At 37.1% G+C, this 25,009-nt stretch overlaps 1 protein-coding gene and 1 long non-coding RNA gene across 3 annotated transcripts in view; both read right to left on the bottom strand.

Moving 5' to 3' along the window:
* Positions 1–4,588, bottom strand: part of COL3A1 (collagen type III alpha 1 chain) — a 50,586-nt gene extending 45,998 nt beyond the window's left edge. For both annotated transcript variants that reach the window (XM_065669883.1, XM_065669884.1), the window contains exon 1: positions 4,370–4,588. In XM_065669883.1, coding sequence (XP_065525955.1) covers positions 4,370–4,448 — 79 coding nt within the window. In that variant the 5' untranslated portion in view covers positions 4,449–4,588. The remainder of the gene's footprint in view (positions 1–4,369) is intronic.
* Positions 4,589–5,038: 450 nt separating this feature from the next.
* On the bottom strand, positions 5,039–7,657 carry LOC136011062 (uncharacterized). The gene is made up of 3 exons (XR_010611173.1): positions 7,637–7,657; positions 7,422–7,507; positions 5,039–5,115 (listed from the first exon to the last, which is right to left on the bottom strand). It is a non-coding gene; the product is annotated as an uncharacterized LOC136011062 (long non-coding RNA).
* Between the last annotated feature and the right edge of the window lie 17,352 nt (positions 7,658–25,009).

Raw genomic sequence — 25,009 nt, 5'->3', positions numbered from 1 at the left:
GCCGGTCTGTCAAACAGAAAAGTGATAGTAATTCACTCCTTTCCTTCTCTTGAATGGGATCTATTAAACCTAGCATCCAGCAAACACATCTGTTGTATAAGGCTGGCATCAGCTAAGATTCTGCATGTGACACCTGGCTGCCTATTTCAAACCTCAAAACTTTGGCAGAAGCTGGAAGAGGAAATAGGATCTGCTTGTAATCTGCAGCACTAAGGCTGGAGCAAATATAACGACTCTGAGGCATTGACAGTAATATTCATGCCAGAGACAACACCCTTCTACCTCTCTTTCTTCCCCATGTGATAAAGGCGTGGATGTTTCCAACTCCACCTCCTCTTTTAAAAAATCAATCTATGTAGATTTGGCTTCAAATCAAAAACAAATCTGGAAAATAATGGAAAGGATATATAATGGTCTCATTTTCCTAAAGTTAATGTCTTCCAGCGATGTGTGATTTAAAATGTCTTTAAGAAATTTGTCGTATTTCCAAGAACATATATATAATGTTTAGAGGGGGTGGATTCCCCAGGCTTTCATTTAGTATGACTTTTCCAGACCAGAAAGGAATGTTGCAGTTCTCCTAAATGTAATCTTGCCTGCCGTGTGCTTGGCAAAAAACTGTTAAGAAAAATGGAAGAACAGCAGTAAACCCCTGATCTTTCATACCTTCACATAGCCCGGGTTACTTATGATGGTGTATGTTTCATCTGGTTTTACCTTCCAGACTCTGGAGGGGGATTTTTCTGTATTACCAAAATCTTTGAGGAAAAAAAGTTTTCACTAATTGAAGATAGTCATTACCCTTAAAATAGTTAATTTATCAACAAAGAATGCCTATGTGCATTGTTGCATATAGTTAAGTGTTAATAATGTCAGTCTGGCAGTCTCACAAATGCACTGCTTCTGTACAATAACTGTCTACTTCATTACCTATCAAATCTTTATAAATGAATGGAAGAAGAAAGCAAAATGGCTAAACCAAGGTGTTTACGAGTTTTCCTAAAACATCAACCTTCTTTTCTAGGGGATCAGAAGTGGATGCTCAGCATAGAAAATTCTCTGCCTCCTGAAACCTATATGGAGTGGTTATATTTAATTTTAAAAATGAAATTTGTGACTGAAAGTAATTTGAAAGGTCAATAAGTCTTCTCAGAGATATTTCAGGATTCAGTCATTACCTCAGAAATCAGCTTCCTGACCAAACATCCAAGATAATATTTACATTACAAGGAAAATGCTCTAATTACATTAGAGCAAAACAATATTTGGAATAGTAATGAAGGGTTTCTGGCTCTACTCTTGCACAGCTTTAAGAACAGTTGAGTTTTCTTGATCACCTCAGTTAAGTTCCTTAAGGACGATACGGTGTATGTATGGGAAGTGTCACACTTCATGTGACTGAGAGGCCCATTAACCATCGTAGATGCAGCTGAGACAGGCCCAAATCCATCTGACCTCCCTTTTGGCATCAATGAGCGCAGGGCTGTGCATGTGCTTCCTTTGTAGCTGGTGAAACTTGCCAAATACCTCTAATCTAGCTAACATGCTAAAATTTATGCTGTCTTCTGGAATTAGCAGTCTTAATTGACTCTAGAAACTCAAGATAAAGATGATGAATGTAGGCTGTAAGGCTAGCATATACTTGCACAAATTGTGGTGGCTGGTAGAGGATGGATTTCTTTCCTAAAGAACCATTCCAAATTCTTACACTTTTTGTTAGCTTAATATGCAGGATGTAAAAGTGCCTTCAAATGCTGGAACTGAATATACAATGCTGGAATATAAATTATCTGTCATGTCTGAAGCACCAGCTTTATTTCACGTCGGCCACTAGGAGGCATTTTATCTTGAACAGTCATGGCTTGCAAATGCCTTATGCTAATTTGACACACATCACGAAACCTGAATTGTGTCAAGGTGATTTCATATGCAGGCTAAAAGCATCCTAGTAGGTTACCAGGGTAGAAGTCACAGAAAATTCCTTGTTCCACAATATCCAGCTCCTGAGCTTTTGAAGAGGTTCAGCCTGAGGGCATACTCAAATCCTAGTATTTCCTAGCTAGTACAGCAAGACAAACTCATAGCCCAGAGGTACATCTGACTGTCCTAAACTTAGTGTATACTGTGCAGTTTTCTTAATGTCTTGCCAAGTCTTGTCTCCTGCCAGTTTTTTCCAAGGAAAATTTTATATTGACTTACATTTGATACTAACCATATAAACATTTTTCTTGACAAGAAGGAGTATTTTAGCATGTCTGGAAATTCTCTTATGAATTGTGGAAAATTTGGTTTCCCAGTCCATTGCTGCCTTGCATGTGAATTAGTGATACTAATAATCTACTCCTTCAATTATTATTGTCTGTGAGAAAAGCATATCCAAATGTGTGGAAAAGAACATTCCGAAGAGAGGACAGAATCAGATATTTTAAGGGATTACTAGTGTTTTATCAGTGTCTCTGTGAAACCACATCCCTGTAAGTAGTATGGAAGTTAGCCCAATAAGGAAATGTTACTACACCATGAAACAGGAATGTGGCAAAGAAATGAGAATACTCCCTCACATTTCATCTCTATATTGTTCTTCTACCTAAAATTTACCATTTCTTGAGTCAAGTATCTGTTGCACCTCAGAAGTGTTCAGGGGTACTAGCACAGTGAGGGTGAGAGACCTGACATTCAGAGGGGATTTGTTTATTGGGAGAAATAAAACTGATGTTCCTTCTTTTCATATTGGCTGGTCCATTAGTCCTTGTCCCTCTGAACATACATATATGTATTTATATATAAATATAAAATATACATAATGCATATTAATTGTATGCACTATGCTATTTGTGCTATAAGCAGAGACAACTTACAGCATATATTTGCTCAAATTTTATAGCATTTTCTTCACCAAGGATTACTGAAGGAACAGCTTATGTACTGGGAAAGCAGAAATAGAAAAATATTGGTTCACAGTATATTATGTTTCTCTTCTACAGAACATCTCTATGTTCCTTTTTTTTTTTTTTTCCTTTTTCTTTTTTTTAAAGCCCTTGCAAGGCTTAGCCTGTGTCTATGCTGCTTGATGAGAGAGGCTGGTATTTGGGCATGCTGCTGTTGCAGATGACGTTACCTGATTTGCTCATGCACAGAACCCCCTGAGCTCAAACTGCTCCACTGCTAACAGCCTGCTGGTGGACTCACAGTCACCCTCCCTGGCAAAGGTGCTTTTCCAGGTATGCTGCGGCAGATTTGCCATGAAATGGCTAAAGTAACCATTTTCATTATTTGTATCATGGAGTTGGGTAGGGTGTTGCTTTAAAGGCATTTGGCTTTCCTTTACTGCTCTACAGTTTATTTGGCTGTTGCTTACTAAGTTGTCTGTAAAGTTATTCATTGCCTTGATGCAGGAATAAATACATTGCAGATCTTTTATATTTACAAGAAAGGAAAATGTGTTATCTTAAGGAAGCTCTGGTTTACAATGTCTGGCAAGTAGGAACAGAGCACATCCAAAAAAGGTCAGCTGTACTTGTGGAATGTCATCTGTTTAACTTAAATACTCATACCAAACTTATCTTCACTCTAAGTTGAATCGTTGTATACAAAGTATTTTTTTCCCCCTCTAAATTCCATGTACATTTGGGTTTTGGTGTTCCCGTTCTCTGTAAACACACGCATACTCCCACGGACTCTCAGATACGATCAGCTGCTAATCAGTCTCCTGAGGGACTGTAACAGCCTGCAGATGCACAATTCAAACTCTTGCAGCTGAGGGAATTAATTTACCCTCCTGCTTTATGACTAAGTAAAAGTCCCATAAGCTGACGTATTTTCATATACCCTCTTAAAAACTGTTTAATTAAAACGAGTTAGAATTTTAAGGCTTTTTTTTTTTTTTTTTTGCATGCAAATTTGTTTAAAGAAACCCCCACGCTGCCAGTGGAAAACACGCAAGTACAGAGGAGAACTTCAAACAAAAAAGCTGGAAGCAAAGACTTATTGCTTGTGACAAACAACTTCACAGCAGCACAGAGTTAAACAGTTAAATGGTATTCCAAGAGTTAAAAGAAATAGCTTAAAAACTCTCCGCTGCCTGTAATAGGGAAACAAGTAAGAACAAGAACAAATACAGCTGAGGCAGACAGCACTATACAGTCCTTGTAATCACAGAAGAAAACAAAGTGAAGAAAAACGTTTGGGGATGGTAATGCAAACTCCTGCAGCTTTCAGCTTTAGCTTTAAATATCTGACTGCTGAATTAGTGAAGGAAGAGTGTTCTGGTGAGATTTGTGAATACACATTTCTTAAAAGCTATTAAAATCGTTGGTCAAAATAAAAATAAAATAAAAACATTAAATCATAAGAAGCTTGAATTACTCACCGTCTTGTTGTGCCAAAATAACTGAGGGTTGAAACACGGCAAGAATGAGCAAAGTTACTTTTTGCACAAAGCTCATCATGTCTAAATATTAGACATGAGACTCTCTGTGCAAAAATAAAAATGGGGGGGGGAAGAAAAATCTATTCAAAATAGCAACATCGGTTGTTCCCTGCCCTTCCAGCACCGGCCCATGTACAGAACTCAGCCACAAGCATTCCCCAGCTTTGGCCTTAAATAGGAAAAAAATTGGCTTACTTTGCTTTTCCACCCCCTTTACTGAAACATGAGAAGAAGACCCATCCCCTAACAGTAAATGAATGATTAATATTTCCCTTGGCTTTTAAGAAGAACAAAGTCAACTAACAAGATACACAGCACATCTGGAACTTTTGTGTGTGTACAGAATGCACACTGAGACTATATATGAACAGTTAGTGTGCACTGCTTGTGATATATATGCATGTGAAAAAATAGAAGTCCTATGGTAAAGCCTCTGCGGTGAAGCGTTTTCTCATGTTAATTAGAGTCAATGGGTACAACCCAAAGAGGATTTTTAATTCTTAGTGCTCCCTAACAAAGATAAAAGGTAAGTACCTGCTGTGGATGCACAAACTGAAAGATTCCCAGAAGTGGGTATTTCTGCTGATGAGCAGTCAGTGTTAATGAAAGGGAGGCCTGAAAATTGCAACACTTCTGTTCCAGTGCTTTTTTCACTATCTCTGCCTCACACCGTGATTTTGGACGATCTGGGGAGAAAGCAGACATAAAAAAGATACATGAAGAAAATAAGATCCGAAATAGAAGCAGCAATTGTGTGAAGTAGAAGTTTTCAAATAATTCAGTGTGATTTTGTCATTACGACACTTGGCAGGAATGTAGAATAAGTTTGCTCCTCAAACAAGAAGATACAGTGGACTCAAAAAAAAAAACCCCAAAAAACCCAACAAACAAAAAAAGACACTTTATGACTACTAATCCCTTTTAAGCCTAGTTCTTTCTTCATTCCATGCAACACTTTACTGAGAACAGGATAAGAATACAAAACTTTATATTTTCAAATAAACTGGCTTAAGTAGGTTTTGTTATGAATGTATTTTTGTTGTGAAGTTTGGGAGGCTCCAAAGTGAATAGAAAAAGCTGTCACAGTGTGCATCTCTGATAAAACAATTACCAAACTATTTGCTGCTCTCAGTAGATTAATCTGATACAGGTCATTAGCTGCAGCACTGCTCATTCATTTGTTCTTAAGTGTTGCTGAGATCACAGTGACTCGGGGAGCCATGCCTTCTATCAATAATTCATGAATGCCATGAACTGTTACCAAAAAAGTGACCCATATCCCTGTATGCACTACAAAACAAGAGCAGCTTAATGTTATCATTTAACCTGAAAGGTATTAGTGCTCATTTCAAAACCTATTTGTCTGAAAAGCATTTGCACTTAAACTGGGTAATCCTTTCCTGCTGGGGTCACCTGAGGTGGAAGAGATTGAAGCAAGTATGAAGAGATCTCAAACAATTTGATGATACTTTCAACATATCTTTTGGGCATGAATTAAATACCTCCCAATTTTCCTCATTGACTCTGTTGGGATGGTGGAATCATTTTGTGCAATTTCATATCCAGTATCATGTTGCATAACAGGTTGGGTTATTTGGTTTATAAACTTCAGGTTTGTAACAATCAACAAAGCTAACCATGTCCTGTTGAGCTATCTTGGAACTTAAGACAAAATGCTTTAAATTTTTATGCACAGGCCTGCAAGGTTTTCTTCTCTTTTGGAGTTATGCTCAGGACATAAATTAGAACCACAATATTTAATAATACCTGGATTGATTCATTTAGCTCTCTTCAATATGAGTGTACAGACTAAACACTGTATCCAAAGCATTCTCAGTATAGAATTAGAATTAAACTGTTTATCAAAATTGCATGCAGATCAGTTTATTGCCATTCTGTTTTTTTATTAATGCCCACATGTTCATCACAATGATTGTTTAATTTACATGAAACTTAATGAATATTATATTGTAAGTGTTCACATACAAATGGCCAAGGAAAAAATAAATTTGATCACAATGTTTGACTTACACCCAGTTTCATACTCAATTTTACATTTTTTTCAGTGTATTTGACCACAGTAAAGATTTCTCTACATTTCTTGATTTTGTCCTTTCAAAAAAAGAGAACCCCCTTAATGACACCCTTATTTGCACCAATTCACCAAAGCTTCAATTTTTACAGAAAATCACTTCATTGTTGCAGTAACGTTAAAATTCTAAGAACAGTTCTGTATTGTTCACCTTGGAAATTGAACTATTCTTTAACTTGATTAGGAATCCAGATTTATCCATGATGCCTACTATTTCCCATAGGCATTGGGTGTTCAGTTTGTGGGCTTGAATTGGTACAGAAATGAATATTGAGGTTTCTGCATAAAAGCATAATAAATACCACCTAATGATTACATCCCATAAAAACCAAAAATAACCTAAGGACCTTATCTTCTTTGGTTCTGCAGTATATTTGCTGTGGTTCAGCAAGTAATGAATGGCAATGCTCGGCTACACTGGATCTCATTAGTACTACTTACAGTGGCCGTAGAATTGATTTTATAATTCTAGTGTAAAACCATGAGGCAATTGCCATTTGCAGTTATAAGTCAATTCCTTTTAACTGAGCATTCATCATTTTGTTTTGTTTTAATTACCTGGCCTGAACAGACTGTGGCACAACAGCTTTCCTTGAACACCATGGACACTTTATAACCAAAGGCTTCTTTTTCACATACTCTGCACAGAAACAGGCCATCTATGAATCCACACACCTTTTTCTTTGAGATGTGCAGACAGTTTTGGAATACTTAGTAGTCCTTAATTAACACTCCCCTTCCCAGGGATGTAATGTCTTGGCATCTGGACTAAACAGGAAAAGGTACTCATATCAGAACTGGAGCATTTTTGCATGGGGGAATCTGAAATACATTATTAAACTTATGTGTGCTCTACTGCAGATTCCATTAAAAATGTGTAGACCAAAACTAATGACCAACCTCTACATCAGATGACTGGAACATTCATGCTACTTCAGCAGTTTGGGATTCCTTCTGCATGTTTGGGTCTTGTGGACAAGAACACGCTGCCTCCAAAAGACAAATGAGAGACATGATTTTACATATTTATCAGGTGACCTCAGGTCCACCTCCCCAAAAGACCATCCTTAAACAAATGATCTAAGTGTTACTTTGAAAGTCCATGAAGTTCTGACCTGAAGAACAAGCTGGCAGCTATCCCTTTTTTCCAGAAGAGCTCAATCAGAACTGAGAATCTTCAGTTTTTGCCATTGTAATTACCTGAATGTCAGGAACAAGATAGCTATTTTTTGTTCTGTGTGGATTTCAATGATCAGAATTTAAAAAGCAGTGTATAGTTTCACAGAAATAAAACATTGCAAATAGCAACCAAAAGCAGAGGCTGAGGAAAAAAAAAAAAAAAAGAACAAAAAACAAGGTAGGTAAGTGCAAAGAAGCTTTTGGTTTTGCTCAAATTGTACTTAGTGAATCAATACAAATGCCAAAATGCATTATTTTCCTCTCAAAGCCCTCCTTTAAAAAAAATTTGACCTACAACAAAAGGTGAATCTAGAGCCACTAAATAAAAAAATACCCATGTGCTTCTTTAATGATTCCTATTTATGAGCTAAAGTAATACAAATTATGACTGATAGACAACTACAGGAACTAAGGTGGCCAAGTCAATGAAATTGTTTCACCTTTCTCCTATCTTTCCATTCTCACTGAATTCAATGGGAAATCAGCTTTTGAGACACAGCCTCTTGTTCACGTGCTCTGTTTTCAGCTTTGCACAGATTCAACGTTTTCACAAATAAAAACTTTTTCACAAATAAAAACCTTTTCAAAAGTCCTGCGCAGATTAAATTAAATCTTTCATCTGAGTCATGCTGGGAACTAACTGTGTTACAGCACAGCTGTGAAGGTTCTTAAGGCAGAGCCAACATTATGACCGCATACGGGTAAAGCAGACGGCACCCACAGCAATTTTTCTTCACAGCAGGAGGGACACAAGCCAAGCTAATTTAATGACCTTTGGGTGTACTGAATGCTAGGGAATTAAAAATCTATGGCCAGGGTGTGGTTTTTCTGCACTGAACACGTACTTACTCTTGTTGCCAGCAAAGGAATCTGTTAAGTTGGAACACTGGCCCCATGCCTTTGTGAAGATGCTCATCCTTTTCAGCAAGGTGTCAAAATTATTTCCACCATACAACTGAAATAATCTCAGACCTTCACTTTTTTATAGAAATACAGTCCTATCCACCTAAGGAAGTACTTCATGAAATAGTTACAAGATTTTGTGGCAGGAGAATATCTTGTAAAGGCTTTTGTACTCTACAATTTCTGCTTGTTGGACATCAATATAACATAAAATGGCACAAAAGGTTCATAAATGTATGAACAAATTTTGCCATGAATTTGGGTCTATGTTTAGTTTTACACAATCACAAGAAAATCATGTTTTGGTGTATCTTAAAGTAACAAAAACCCTGTCGAATCCATCAGAAGAGCAATCTGAGAGTGAGTTATCTTAAAAAGCAGATTATCCTGCATATCATGAGGTTTGTGTAGAAGGTGAGGATGCATCACACAAATCAGGCAGTCACTCTGTTTGGCCCTGCTCAGAAACCAGTTGTTATCTCTGTTGTCTCTGCTCAAATCACTGTTGCTCCAAACAGTACATGTAGTTCCCAGAAGGGCTCAAGTGGACTGTACTTCAGCTACTGCTCCTCAGCATCAAAATGTCCCAGGTTTTAGGCTTCAGCACTAGCAATCCAGCACATTTAATGAGCACTCTTTTTTGTTTGACTTTCTAAAATAAAAAAAAAGGAACAATAACTGTAAGATACAGCCAATATTTTTTTTAAATTATTGTTTCGCATATTTCTGTTTGCTGATTTATTGTTTTTCTAATGAGAGCATAAATATTCTTGTTTGAATTTACTAAAGAATAACAAAAGGCCATCCGTACTCATATGACTCATTCTTCAGAAAAAACAGAAAACAGAAGAACAGAGATTAAATGTTTTAACTCTTGAGCTGTTCAGTATTAACATGATTGGAAGCAAAGAAAAACCAATCCTAAATGAAGGCACTGGAGATGTGCAAGTAGGTCAAAGAACATGGCAATACAATTCTTGCACTGGCCAACAGTGTGAGGCAGATATGACGTTCTCTTCTGGACTGTAAGGGCTCTGTGCGTCCCAAAGAGTACACTGTTTTCCTAGAATGGAGAAAGAGCATCCAGCTGCTTTTCTGCAAGAAGTGTACGACACTGGGTAAAGCCCTGCTGCTGTTCACTCTGGCGGGTGGGTGGCCTAGGAGGCGGACTGCAAGGATTCTCTCTATCTCTATTTAACGGGATTTATTCTGATCCATGACCTATTGTCACATTCTTTTCTTTGCTGTTGACTCTAGTATATTGCCACAGAGCCCATCATACATCTGCTGTTGAAAAGTGGTGGTACTTAATCTGTCCAGTGAAGAACAATGTGGGACCCCAGCTTAGACACATGGATTAATCTGTTCTGCTTTTAAAAGGTAGCTTTCCTTTCCTTTCTGTCCTAAGAACATTAAATTGCTACCTGTAATTGCCACCTGTATTTGAGCCCTTTAAAGTCTGTACTAATAATGTTAGGTATAATGGCTGACAAAGATATTAAAAAAGAAAATCATAAATAGGTATGTAGTTATACTGCTTATCTGAACTCATTTCATTGCTAAATTCTATACAGGCTTGCAGTTTGGGTTTTTTTTTAATATTACAGTACAGAAAACCCTAGTTCAAACATCAACCGCATGTTGGCAAGAACTGTTTGGGCTATGACAGGCAAGTTTGGGAAAGTTTTGTTAGATACTCTGAGTTGAAGAAGATACCACAAAACCACCTCAAAGTAGTAACAACAGAGTTGTGGTGGTCTCTGGTGACCAAGTTAAATATTCAGAAAGAATCATCTGGAAAACAGAGTGAAAATACCACACTTTTTTTTTTCTTTTTTTTTCTTTTTTTTTCTTTTTTTTTTTTTTTTCCCTGCAAACTCTATGTCATGAAGAGTGGCAATAATATAATTATTTTTAAATTTTTACTTGAAGCACTTATGTTAATGAATTGGATTTAAACTATTCTATGAATCAAAATATCATGCCTCACTAGAGTTCCACTTACTCTTTGTTTCCTAAAGATAAGAGATGCTTTCCTAACAATTGTGTCTCATGGAGTAGTGGAAATGAATATAATAGAAAAAAAAATAATTATTGGAAGAATATAGCAACGATGGGTTTTTTTAATACACAGTTTTGAGGATTAAAATCTTCTCACTTTTCAATATAAGAATGCATTCTGTTCAGCAGATTCTACACGCATGGGAAATTTAGATAAGTGTCTACTTCAATTAATTAAATCAGCATTTGAAGGTATTTAGAAACCTTTTTTTCAAACAGCAGAACACTGAATAGCCAGGCATGAATATACTGGAAAACAGAGTGACATAGTCTTGATTTTGAGAGCAAAGAAGTAAGAGTCTAAACAGACTCTTTAAATGAAAATACATGTAACCTCACCTTCCCTGCCCCAGCTAAATTCTCTGTGCTCAAAGGGATATTCTACTACACTCTTGCTAGAGATCAGTCATGCTCCAGGACCTATGCTATCGAAGAAATCTTGCATGCAGAAAATTGAAATAAGCAGATGTGGAAAGAATCTCTCAGTGAATGCTACTATATCTGATTAGAATTTCTTTTAAGATCAGAGGTCTGGTCTGGGTCATTCTTTCCTGATGGGAGCAGCATGGTTTTTAAGGCAGTGGCAACGGTCAGCCTGTTCAGTAGACATAGGAGAGAAAGAGGCTCTCAAATGCAAAGAGATTCCCCAGTGGGAACCAAGGACTATTCAAATCTCCCCGCTCTTGGGAAACTCTGCATCTCATTGGCATGGAAAGAGTACCAATCTCCAGCCACCCACCCTGCATCTCCCCCCACTGGCTTCTGCTTGTTCCCAAGGCCAGCAGAACACACACTGTCAGGAATTTATGAAACAAGCAGACACGTACACAGGGCTGAAAATCTGATCTGCTGCTACGGAAATCTTGGGTTCTTTGCACAACAGAGAATTAAGCTTGTTTCCATTCCCAGAGCTTCTGGCGCTGTTTTTGATTTAGAATTGCACTTCCTAATTTATAATGGTCAGGAGGTCAGTGTTGTTTTACTATCTTTCCCATAAGCTGCCTTACTGTCTTTATGTTTTGCCATTGTAAACAAAACCACTGCATACTGTTATTTTTCTAGCTCCCAAGATATCACCCATGACCATTTTAACTTCTCAAAAAGTGAAAGAAAGATTTTCCTTTGGAAGAACAATGAAATTTCAAAATTACTAATTGCTTTACATATACCATCTCTAGATCACCGAGAACTTCAAGTGTCATTTCGTGTTGAGCAAATAGGAAACTACAACATAAAACAGAGTATTTTCTAAAAATAAAGACTAAAGAAATAAAGATATGAGGAGAATCCTTGTCCTGATCCAGCACCATATTTAATGAATTACAGTTTAGGCAGGTTGTCATGTACCTCAAATTCGGTCCTCACTAGCCAAATGACACTCACCATTACTGCTCAGAAGCATAATTAGCATTCCTGTCAAACTCTTGGTACCTTTGGAATCAGAGTTGTGCCATCAGTGAGTGAAACAGTAAATCCTTTTGTAGCTTTATGCTGCTGTTCTGTTAGTCCTCTACCAATGTTCAGACAGTGCAGATCAACACATGCAAACTTTCTGTATTTTTGTCTGAACTTAAAAAAAAAAAAAAAGACATTTCTTAAATACAGACACAGTGTAGAACACATTTCTGAGGATGTATTTAATTAACATTCTTATAATGATTAACATCTCTACAAATCTGCATGAGGACAATCTACAGACCACTGCTGTTGATGTTTACATTCTGAGCTAAATCAGGTGTTGCAATGCAAAAGCTATCAACATACTAACAGATTTCACTGGCTAGTACAAAACATTTCTGTACACCTGGAAATTGATTTTTTGTACCACGCCTGTTCTCAGTAAGCGGAATTCCTTCCATTTTCATGATTCAAGGTCACTGCCTTAGAGAAAAACAAAAAAAAAAAAAAATAGGATCCTGTCTAGTGCTTTCTATCTCTTTAGCTTTTTAGCTTGGGGCAACCTCAAGATGAAGATTTATTGTAGCCTTCTGTTGGCACGTGCATGCACATTTGCCTGGATGCAACTCTCTTTGGAGAACAGTATGATACAAAGCAAGTATCCTGTAGGCTATTAATTATGAAAAAATACTGAGAAGCATACATATTTGTTCCACATCGCAAAACAGTATAAAAGATCATTCCCTTTTAAACAGCCTTGCAGCTTGCTCTTACACACCCTTCAGAGGCACAGCCAAGTGGCAAGGTGCCTGGCTCTGGGACCTAGGGGCTGGAAAGTGAAAGACCTACTGAGGGCTGCTGCACCCATGCGGGAATGCACAGCTGCATCTTGAAATGTCAGCAGAAAAAGCAGCAGCAGCACTGCCACATGTTGCAACAGGTCATCACATGATAGAGCATTGTTGCAAGACCTTTGCATTATTTTATAGCCACCTTCTCTTGTAAAATGGTGAAAAGTATGTGTGTGTTACACCACTAGTGCATGTCACTGTTAAAACGTAGTGACAGAGAAAGCTCACTGGAAGATTTATGAACTTCTACTGGGATAGATCCTGACTATCCTCAGAGTTAGAGCTGCCCCTGCTTCCTGTGTCAGCAGCTGCCTCCAAAGCAGATACCCTCTTCTGCCACACCTGGTGCCACATGGCTTTGACAGAACCAACTGCAAAGGCACTTCCTCCTCAAGAAACATCACGAAAAGGGAAGTTGCATGATAGGGCTGAGGATGTTATCATAAAATGTTTTGAATGTCAGTGGCTCCCATTTAAAATAAAATCTCACAAACTGTGTCATAGTAAAGCTTGAGCATACCTACCCCTCAGTGCAGATAATATTGTGATACAAATAACACTAGTTAGAGCATTATTTTTGTTTGTTTTCAGGTAGCTGCCCAGACCCCAGAGAACTTGCCGTCTGGTAAAAGGGCAAGCTATGTAAAGTGATGTACAATCTGAGCATGATGTTGCAAATAGAGTTGAAGCATACAGGCTTCATTAAAAATATACTTGCCATAGGCTCATGATAAAGTATGATCAAGCTTACTTAGCTATGACCTAACAAAGTGTGTATATGTTAAGTGCAAACTTATGACACTATGGTTTTAGTGATCAGAGAATCATTTTTGAATTTTAGCTTAAAGGAGCTTTCTAGCAAATAGACAGCATTAAAAATTTTGTTAATGCAGTTTGATAATATTTTGTCGTTAACCTGTGGATAAAGTGTCACAAAGGTGAAAAACACATGTATTTAAATCAAACATCTCCTATATGCAAGTGTGGGAAGAAGGGGAATAAAGTCTTTTGTATTAACTTTTTTAAAACATTTTCACAGTTAGAATGAGGTGTCTTTACAGAGCCCTTTAAAAAAAAAAAAAAAAAAGAAGACACCAAAACTTAAGGAAATACTGTTTTCAAATAAATGACAGTTAGGAAAATTCACCTCATTAGTATTTTTGGAAAATTACAAAGCTGTCAGCACCAATACTTTAATATTCATGAGATTCTTCTAATACTGTACTTGTAAAAGTACACAAGTAACGTGGATTGCAATTTCTGCTGGGCAAAGAGTAAAGTATAATTCAAACCATAAGAATTCGAAGAATTTGACCTTGAATAACTTCTAATGTTATCAATCTAGCAATGTGCACTAGTTTTTCTTTGGAATAGTGCACTGGCTATTTTGGAATACAATGAGGAAGCTAGTTTTAATCTATTAATGCAGAGCTAATAACCCCTCAAAAAGGAAAAACAGCTATTAGTCCTTCTCAGAAACACTGCAACTGGTTCTTTCTGGAACTGACATTGAGGTCTGATATTCTGACAGATTTCAAGCTGAAAGGAAATTTTGAATATTATTTTTAGAATAAATGAGAAGTCCAAAACACACAGATGCTCATTATGTAAATGTTAAAGTAGATATGAATTACATTTATAGACACATCCAGGTCTTTTTAACAAACTTAATATGGAAAGAAAGCACCAAGACCCTTGCTCTATTTTCTGTTTCTGTGGAAAAGTCAGGCAAAAAATCACGCGAAAAATCTCTCACTATAGAGTTATTCCTACCCTTCAGGAATGGCTGTGGGAAATGATGTCAGATGTAGAAGAAAATGAGAAGAGACTGTTCTACAGTTTTTAAATGCAGCATATTCTTTCAAATGAGCTGAGTAACACATAAGCCAGACCCCTGAATACATCAAACAGTATAAACATCACAGCCTTATCATGTCAACACAAAGAGATTTACTACACTCCTTACCACTGAAGCACTTTCGACTTCCCAGAAGTGATGCTTGTCGTATCTAGGCTGGCTTGGTGTCCTTGGGAATCCAGGCGCAAACCCATTCAAACAGGCACAAATCAGATATTTTTTAAATTACAATTGATTTCTCTCAAGAGAACACTAGGAGGTAAAATAGGATCCCTATACATGTTGCCTGATTTCCAACAGTAGGAATCTGTGACCACCTCTGAAAGACAAAGCTCCCAACAGTATTTGGATGGTGTATATACCTGCCACTTACACATCCTGCATTTTCTTGTTTTGGAGCTTCTGATCTGGTTCTCACTGTAATTACACATCGTTTGATTAACAAAGAGCACCACTAACATCTGGAATCAAATTGGACAAAAGGAAAAAAAAAACCAAAATAAGGAAATAAGGTTTAAGGTGAGCTATTCAGACCTGTGATAGCTGAAGAGCCTGCTCTTCAAACCCTTCACCTCTTGTCCCCAGAGCATTATTAAGCAACCCCACAGTCAGCCAGCAAGGCACAATCTAGACATTTTGCATCAACAAGTCACTACTTGGCTGACCCTGCAGTCTCTCAGCTATCTTCAGGGAATCAAGAGCTTGAAGCTGCTCTTTCTTTGGACATTTCAGTTTCACAGTCATCACAATAATGATTTTTTTTTTTTTATTGTTGTTTTTAACTGCTAAACAAAAATCTAAGGACAGTAAGTTGGTGCTTCCTTGTGTGCTGCTATTTCAGTCTATTAGTAGCATGAACAGAAAAGTTTGACCCAAAGTGCTTACAGTATTTCTTCTTTGCTTTTTGCTTTGACAATTAGGTCAAATTGAAGCTAACTACAAGTTTCATGGTTTTAGCATTAGTTTCTGATACAGGAAGTTTTTAAGGACAGCTTGTAATTTTTAAGCCATAAGTACTGTAAAACAGTCTTCACTTATGTGAGACTGTAAAACAGGTATTGTAAAATGCTCCTTTCATGTGCAACATACTCACAAATTAATCCAAATATTTTGGGCATTTTCACTAATGACCTTTATTTTTAAACAGCGCTATTTCTATGAAAACATGTTTTTCTGCAATGAGTTACCATCTTACCACTGTTGAGTTAACCTGGCAGGTTAACTCAACAGCTTTTTTGTTCTCCCTTCAAACAATATGATAATCATCAAAACAATTACCTGTCAAAACAGATAACTGTAAATCAGTACAGTGCGTGTCAGCTATTCAAGCAGTGAACTATCAAGGTGCATGGCACAGGTATTGCTGGAGTAACCAGGAAAAGGGATACAGACTCTAAGAGACTGCTAGGTTTTGGTAAGAACCAGACCAGGCAGTTACACAGGCAGAAGTTGATTTTTGAGCCACAGAGTCTCCGAATCAAAGAATACTACGACCTGAGATCACCCTAGGACAGAGCAGAGATGCAGAAGACCTGACACCTCAGCCCTGCCAGCCCCTTGGAGCCTTTTCTCTCCCACCCTGTTTATCTTAATGATACAAACCATCTTCAGAAAGCATAGCTTCTTTAAGGTGTACCTGTCCTTCCTGCTTTTTAAAAATATGCCTATACATAATATATTTTAAACCAATGTGGTTTTACATAATATATTTTATTATAGACTGGCTTTGCTTTTCAAAGGCTTAGTCTGTCTCATGACATGACTTCCTCAGCATATTCGGATGTCCATTTTCACAGTTGGTAGTTATCCATTCCCCAGTCTCTGTGTACTTTGGGAAGCACAGGGCCTCAACTAAGTTGTAGCTATTCGGCTGACATTTTGAAAAGCAGAAGAACCACCCACAGAATGACCAGCCAGTTACTTCAGACACTGCTGCCAAAGAAGCAGAAAGGTATTGATCTGTCTGCTAACCTTTCACCAATCCACTCATACAAGCAAATTTCTGGCATCTTTAGGAATAAAATGACCTTACAGTGAATCTGTTTTCCTACATATCATCTTCCAGAAGGACATACGTTTATTTGAAAGCTGATTTGATGGTTTTGGAAAATTTATGTCAAATGCCCTGACTGAAAAACTGCCTGGAGATTTCTTCCACAAGGCATGTATTTTTTGCAATATTCATAAATTTAGCAAAAGCAGAAATAATGTGTGCAAATTCAGGGATTATTCTAACTCACCTTAATAAATGTGCATTTTTAGTACTGCAGACACATGCATACGCTGTAATGTGGAGAAAGTTTAATGTTACGCAATGGGTGGATATTAGTTTATCTAAAAATCTTAAGACATTGACTGATCAGTTATTGAGTGCCTAACTAAAATCAAGGTGAAAGCAGGTTATGAATTTATATCAGGGTTGAATACCATTGAATTCTCAACTTTCAAAATCCCTCTGACAATTAGAAGACACAAAACTGAGCTCTAATTATGTAGGGGAGTGTCTGCAAAAGCTGTTTTGCATTTCTCTAGAATGCCTGGATTGCAGCTCCTTTATCCTTGCAACATCTGCCTTTTCTATTCTGGACTGAGTTTTACACCTCTGCCCTGTTCATTGTCCTGCACTGGTTTATTTCTGTCTTCAGTGTTCCTATTTTATATTTTCCATTCAGATAAACCAAGCATAAATGTAGCTGATAGTTTTCAGGCAAATACTACTAATGCAACATTTCCTGCAACCTTTTCAATAAAAATATCTCTTGTATTTTATAATTAGAGAATTTCAGACTACAGCTAACTGAATTTTCTGAGTTAAAAAATACAAGTAGATCTCTATGTTGCAGCTGTAAAATTAGCTTCTGCCTATGTTGTTATATATAAAATTATTATTCTGTTTTCTATGCTTTTTTCCTAAAGCCACCCACTTTATGTATCCTGACATGAAGTTAGTTGTAACTCCACAGTTTTTTATTTCGTATTTTGCCACTTTGGTCTTCCCTGATATCATAATCTTCAACTGGCCAAGCATCTTTTTTCTTATAAAACATTTCACTGTCTTCCTTTACAGTGTTAATTATCAAATGCCCTTTCAGTACCCTTACCTGGTTCAGTAAAAGCATTTTTCCTAGCTTCTGTGAAATTCAGCAAAAGAGCACTGTATAGACACAAAACTTTCTGCATTTCTACATGACCTCTGTATTAAAAAATACACATTTTGTTGTTGCACACAACACCTCCTTTATTTTATGTATTCACATCTGCTAAAAGCATCATCAAAGCTCCTGTATAGTCAGAAAAACCGTAGACTTCCTCAAAGAAAACAATGTGAAGTTCATAAAATCCCATAAAAATTGATACATACGGAAATTTTGCTATAAATTATGTTGGGAAGACTTGTGTAGAAAAAAATTTGAATCTTGTGTTCTGTTTATCTGATACTGAGGCTTCTGTGTTTGCTTTACATCAGCCTGTGTTTACAATGGGTTTGTGGACATGAGATTAGATAGCAATAAGATCAGTAAAAGCCTGGGAAAAAATGAACAGTTGACTTCTTTTATCTAGAAAACACTTAAACTGTCAGTAACTTTTGATACTGTAATGACTACTGTCATTACAAATGTAATGTTATAAATAAGGTGAGACAAACAAGTTTCAGCTGCTGAACAAAATAAATCGGTTTAGAATGAAGCACTTCAGGTGTTTTCTGGTTTGAGGTATTTTTCATCTGTATGGCATTCTTTTCAAGGCACTCGTATCCTAAGATTTCCCACCCATTTCCCCAGTGCCTGAAAAAAATGGACTAGAATTTGCAATTTGATGTCCTAGATATATATCCTATCTCAAATATAAGACATTTTATTATTATAACTAATGTATTAGAAGATCAAAGTTTAAAATTACTTTCTTGATCCAGTGGCATGATTTGAACTAAGTCTTCTGCTTTCTAGTGCAAATGAATTTGATGAATAATTGCAGAACAAGCTTTTATTTTGTTTGTTTTTAATCAATTTCATGTAATTTTAAACAAAAAATATTGGTTGTGGTGTCAGTCTGAAAGGAGAACATGTAAAATGTCCTAGTCTTGCCATTAGCTAAGATGAACAAGACATGTGGAACTTTTAAGTGAGATGCCTTTTACCACAGAATTTTTGTCTAAACTGGTAAATCCTGCTTCACTTTGTATATAGCACAAAATGTCAAAAGCCAAAGAATTATAAACTACCCTGTAGTGCACAATCACACACTGCCAGACAGGTAAACTAGATGACCTAATAAGCTCTGTCCACTTCTAGCCTCCAAGATTATGTGAGTGTACTCAAGAGAGTAGTTTTTTATTAAAATGCCAGCTGAAGATGTACTTCAGAAAATTATCAATTTCTGCAAAAGAGAAGAATGCAGGCTTATGAGCTGTTGTCAACAGCATTTGATGGCATCCAGAGTAGTAGGCAATTTCTACAGACAGGCCAAACCAGGAAGATGTTTTGACTACAGCATTTAGCAAACCTTATGAATATTTCCCCTTTATATGCCAGAGATGGAGAAAAGCATGACGCATCAACATTTTCAGTTTTTAGTAACCTGGGTAACATTTTGTAACACATACTATTTGATATAAATGCAATGCCTTACTTTTCTTTTATTAGAAATTTGGACTTTTAGCATACTATTTCAGGTGGAGGCCATTTAAAATAATCCTTTGCTACCTTCTTGATAAATTCTATCAAAATATTTCTTTCTGCACCTCTTCTTTATAGCATACTAATAAGATGAAAATGAAAAAGGGACTTTACAGGGTTTGGTGGACTATTTAGATTTGGAATGTAAAACCAAATTAAACTGTCTGGCTACATTCAGCTTAACTGTTTTATTGGACCTCTTGAGCAAATGTACTATTCTGACTGACATCTCTACTCAGGATGACTGCTGGTTGCATTCTCATGGCCTCTCATTTGCTTCTCAAAAGAAATGTGCCTTCTCGGGAAATTGGCTAGTGTTTAGTTTGGACGATTTTCATTACAAATAAGTGACATAGAAATCTTCAAGTGATTTTGAAATTTTCTAAGATAAAATTCTTTCAGTCTGTGTGTTCCCCAGTTTCTGAGTACGTGGAAAACACTACCATATGCTGATATGAGCAGGTAACACTTATGGAAGGGTCTGCCTGGCACATATCTTTATGTGAAGTGAAATCAGAGCACTTGAGTGAAAAGAGTGAAAGTTTGATGGACATGAGCAGGCCACAGAAAGATATGAACAGTTCTACCATACTCTACGAACACTAAGAATTTTTTAAGTAACATTCTCTAATTCAGCCAGACTTTGTGCCATAGATGTTTTGTTTCTCTGAAGACTTTCTACCTGCTTTCCACCTGGACTGCATGTAATTGAGGAAATAATGCAACAGTATTTGTTACAAATGTCCACAGTTTTACTAAAATGGGATCCTTAAAAACTGTGTGCAGTATGTTCCACTGATAATACTTCCCCTCTGTACTGCCTGTGTAATACTTGAAATATGAACTGAATGTAATGGTACTCCGAAGTACAACAGTCAGAAGTCTTTCCTTAAAGACTGGGCAAGAAAAGAGCTACTAATATTAGGATATGCTAAAGTTCATTCTGCACATGATTTGGCTCAAAAGGAATGAATAAATTATTAGGCATTACAATTTCCAGTACCTATCTGCTGCTATTTTTTCACAATACTGTAAACCAAAAGTCTGCTAGCATTTTTCACATACAAACTTCATGACATTCAATTACAACACCATATGCTGCTGTCAAGAACAATAATCTTCACCAGAGACAATGACTGGGTTCTTTCCTCCCCAGCCTCATATCCTGACACAAAACTACCTATTTTCTTTCTTTTTGTTGTTGTTGTGGGGTATTACCCATTTGTTTAGGGATTTGGGGGGTTTTTTGATTTTGCTTTTGCTTTGTTTTGATTTCTGTAGCATCACTGGGCCCTGTGGACCAGATTCTGGATTGGAAGATGTCTGTGTAAAGCCAGCCTTCTCAGATGGGACCATTCTGCAGCTGTGCACAGCTACAGATAATGAAAATGCAAAAAGTGGAAGTGTCCCCTATATAGACTGAGGGGTGGGTTTTCAGCTTTTAATACCACAAAGGAAGCAGCTGCTGCTGATGCTTGGTTTGGTAAGAAGCATGTTTACCAACTTAAAAGATTTCTAAAAGGTGTTGATTTAGAGCTCAAGATTCAGTGTTTCAAAGTAATAGGTTTACATTACGAATTCATGTATCCTGTAAATATAAACAGTCAAATTAAGGCTGTTTTTTATGAACTTAAGGCAACATGATGTGGTCTTAAAGGACTGTAGTTCTTAGACATGTTTTCTTAGGAGATGTAAGATGCTGCCTAAGCGAAAACATTTCCTGATGGTGTGGGTAGCATTAGATTTTATATTGAATTTTTTGTAAAGCTCTGTCCTAAAAGCCAGTCAAACACATACAATTCTTTGCTTTGTTAGGTAGTACTGCTCCTTCGATTGGTGTTGCTTTCTTTGCTAGAGAACAATTCTCCATAAGGACAGTCAAGGAGTAAGATTTTAGTAAATGTATGTTTTACACCAGAAACCACCTTAGTATTTATCTATGATCATTCATGATGAAAGAGTTGTTTATAAAACACACAGGTATTCATAGTGTATCTTCATATCCACACTTAACAGTCCATGAATCAGGAATTTAAAGTAAATAAACACTGTTGCACATTATTACACATGTAATTATGCATCCAAGTCTCCATAATAGGGCAAAAAGACATGAAGTAATCCAGTGGGTGATATTACAAAGCATTAAACTGAGTATCAGTATAACAGAAACTGAAAGGAGATACCTTGTCTCTCCTCTGATATTTGACTCCATGCAGCATTACAGTATTGTGACTAGGTTAGGAGTAGATTTAACTCTAAGCTAGAGGTAGTGGTGAAATAACACCTTGACAATGGGAAAAGAGAACTTGTAACCAGCAGAGAACATCAGACTCTGCAAAACCTATTCCCTTAAAAAGCAGATGTTATCATAACTCAGTATTAACTAGTTATAAGGTTTATGTCAGCCTATCTAAAGAAATGGACCTAGTTTTAAAACACAAACATGTCATAAACAGCAAAAATAGCCAATTCAGTGTCTTCTCCTCAGGCAGATTAGATAAAAGTTTTAAAACAAAATGTACACATCAGCTAATTGGTAAGGAAACAAAATAGGACTCTAACTTAGAAAGGGTATGAGATCTGGGAGTGGTTGATTATTAGATTAACTTCTTTTTGGACCAGGATTAATCTACTGTGAAAGCTGCAGGGGTTTTATGCTTCCATATCCTCAATTGCACAGCATTTAACCAAAGACTTGGTTAGAATCAAAGAAAACAAAGCAAATCATCATTAGCCCCTTAGCCTTGTACAGAATGAAGAAGAGTATGAAACGGGTCTATTCAGTAAATTATAAGAAGAAGATGAAAATCTTTTCTGAATTACAGCCTTTGGAATGAATTAAAATAACATACTGTGCATATTTATGTGGTCTGCCTCTTGCTCTCTGTCTCGATAGCAAATTTCTTCTGCTTTTGGCTTCTATGCAGGCAAACTGCTTCTCCATGTCTTAAGCTGGTGACACCAAAGTCATTGTTAAATAAGTCTGCTCTTTCAGAGAAAGAGCTTCAATTTTATTTTATTTCTACATATTTTGATTTCTGCAAATTCTGGTAATTTTGAAAAACAATAATATGTGTTATTCCAATCTAAGCACACTGATACAGCAGCTTTTTAAATGTCCTGGTCTTGCTCTTGTCACCATTAACAATGATATACACAGAATCCTACAAAACCTATGACATTACTGCATGCTTTATTTCTGCAATCACATTTATATGGTTATTACATTATATACTTACATATCCTCTATAGTATATAAATATTTTCCTTTATTCTCTCTTCATTTCTGTTCCAGTATTCCCTGGAATAATCTGCTGTCATAAGACTTTGATTTCAAATTTAAGAGCTCAGTAGTGATAGGGACTGCTTCACTGTGCTCCAGACAGGCATTCAAAATACTGAATGGCTTTTGTTCTAATAACTATTGATGATTTATTTATATTTTCATGTAGTACTGCAGTTGCCGAATAAGGTTATTAACACTTATACTTGGAGATTTACAAATCATCTAGTTCATAAATATTTCTGGCTTTTTAAGACTAACATGAAGACTAGCATTCTCAGTGTGGTCTTATTTGTGAAAAACAAACATAACTGGGAATCTAGGTCACAGACAAGGAAACTGTCACTCTCCAAGGCAAGACATCTTTGTAAATATGTGGTGTGTTATGTCCAGCTCATGTGTTATGTTAAGCGACATTTCTACAGATTTATCAGACAGTACTGAGTTAGTCTGACTGCTGGTTCATTACTCTAAATGCCATGTTCTTTCCTTCAGTGAATTTGCTATGTGGCCAGAAACATATTTAAATTCACTTAACACTGCTTTTGTAATGATGAACCACTGCATATCAGGGCTTTTTCAGTGAAATACAGTATGCATCACTTAGAACAAGAACGTGATTTTCCCTATATTGGGTCTGACTGAAGTCCACTTTAACCCCATATTTGAGTTTGAGCAGTGACTAACAGCAAACCCCCTCAGGAAGAGTGCTAGAGCAGGGCAATTACAAACCGATAATCTCTCAGAGTAAAAATGCTTCTAGCGATTTACAGCTAAGGGATTTCCTAAGCCACGAGTGGTGTTTTGTGCTTAATAGCTTCCAAATGTGATTTTCTTTTTATTTTTTTTTTTCCCTTGAGGTCTCCAGAAGCATTCTGAACATATACAAACAGCATTCAGAACATCCCATGGCAAGGCCTATGGCCTTAACAATCTGAACTCTGCTGTGTGAAGAAATAATCCTTTTATGCAGTGTGATACTGCCACTTCTGAGTTTTATTCAAAGCCCTCTAGATCAGGGCAGCATAGAATCACATCTTATTTATCTCTTTCATTCTTCTCATTCTTTTATAAACCACCACAAAAGCTTTCTCCAACCATTTGCCTTTCATGCTGTCATGGTTTAAACAAAGTCAGCCATAAACCACACAGCTCGTCCACTCACTCCCCCCCTTCTTTCCCTCCCTCTACTCCTGGAGGGACAGGGAGGAGAATCAAATAGAATGCAACTCGCACGGGTTGAGATAAGAACAGTTTAGTAACTAAGGTATAACACAAATCACTACTGCTACCACCAATAATAATAATGATAAAGGAAATAACAAGGGAAGAGAATACAACACCTCAGCACCAGCCGATTGAAAACTTGCTCAACCCCACCTGACCGAGCACGGACAGATACCTAGTCCAACACCCAGTGCCCTAGCCCTTCCGGGTAACTCTCCGTTACATCCTGGACATGCCATGCTGTGGCATGGAATACCTCTTTGGCTAGTTTGGGTCAGGTGTCCTGTCCCTGCTTCCTCCCGGCCTCCCCTCCTCCCTGGCAGAGCATGAGGCTCAGAAAGTCCTTGGCCAGACCAAACATTTGAGCAGCAACTAAAAACATCAGTGTTATCAGCTTTGTTCCCAGGCCAAAAGTCAAAACCACAGCACTGCACCAGCTACTAAGAAGGAGAAAAATTACTGCTACTGCTGAACCCAGGGGACAGGCCAAGGAGTGTTGGTCAAATAGACACGTGATCTCTCAGCCTCCTCTGGCAATGGGGAGGCAAAGGTATGAAATTGCTCTGTGCTCAGGCAACAGGGTCCTGGACCAGAAACAGAATGTTTTTCTTCCTTTTCTTCCCCTCAGAAAGAGTCCAGCTTTTCACCTATATGGTCACTGTTATGGTTTCCGTTTAGACAGAAATTATGTCAGGAGAGAATTACTTGAAATAAACTTAGAACTTACCAAAGCAACAGTGATGGCTGGGTCAGAAATGGGCAGAGAAATGCCAGAATATTTAATGTAAACTATACCTTAACTTGCTCTTTTCAGATTCATTTCAGTTGTTCCCTGTGGCTTGTCTTTTTTTGTTTGTTTGGTTGGTTGGTTGGTTTGCATTTTTTAATCTTGAAAAATTATAACGTAAGATTTCGTAACCATAAAGGTCACACAACTGTTCATAATCTTTATGTTGTATAAAGTTTTGAAACCTTTAAAAAAACCAAAGTGAAAAGTTCACTATAAAGTCAAAAATAACTGTTTTAGTTACGGGTGTTGGAAATAATCAGGC

Source organism: Lathamus discolor, chromosome 3 (assembly GCF_037157495.1).
Source record: "Lathamus discolor isolate bLatDis1 chromosome 3, bLatDis1.hap1, whole genome shotgun sequence".
NCBI classification, from domain to species: domain Eukaryota; kingdom Metazoa; phylum Chordata; class Aves; order Psittaciformes; family Psittacidae; genus Lathamus; species Lathamus discolor.
The sequence above is the reverse complement of the archived record's forward strand: the minus strand, read 5'-3'. Positions and strand labels throughout refer to the sequence as shown.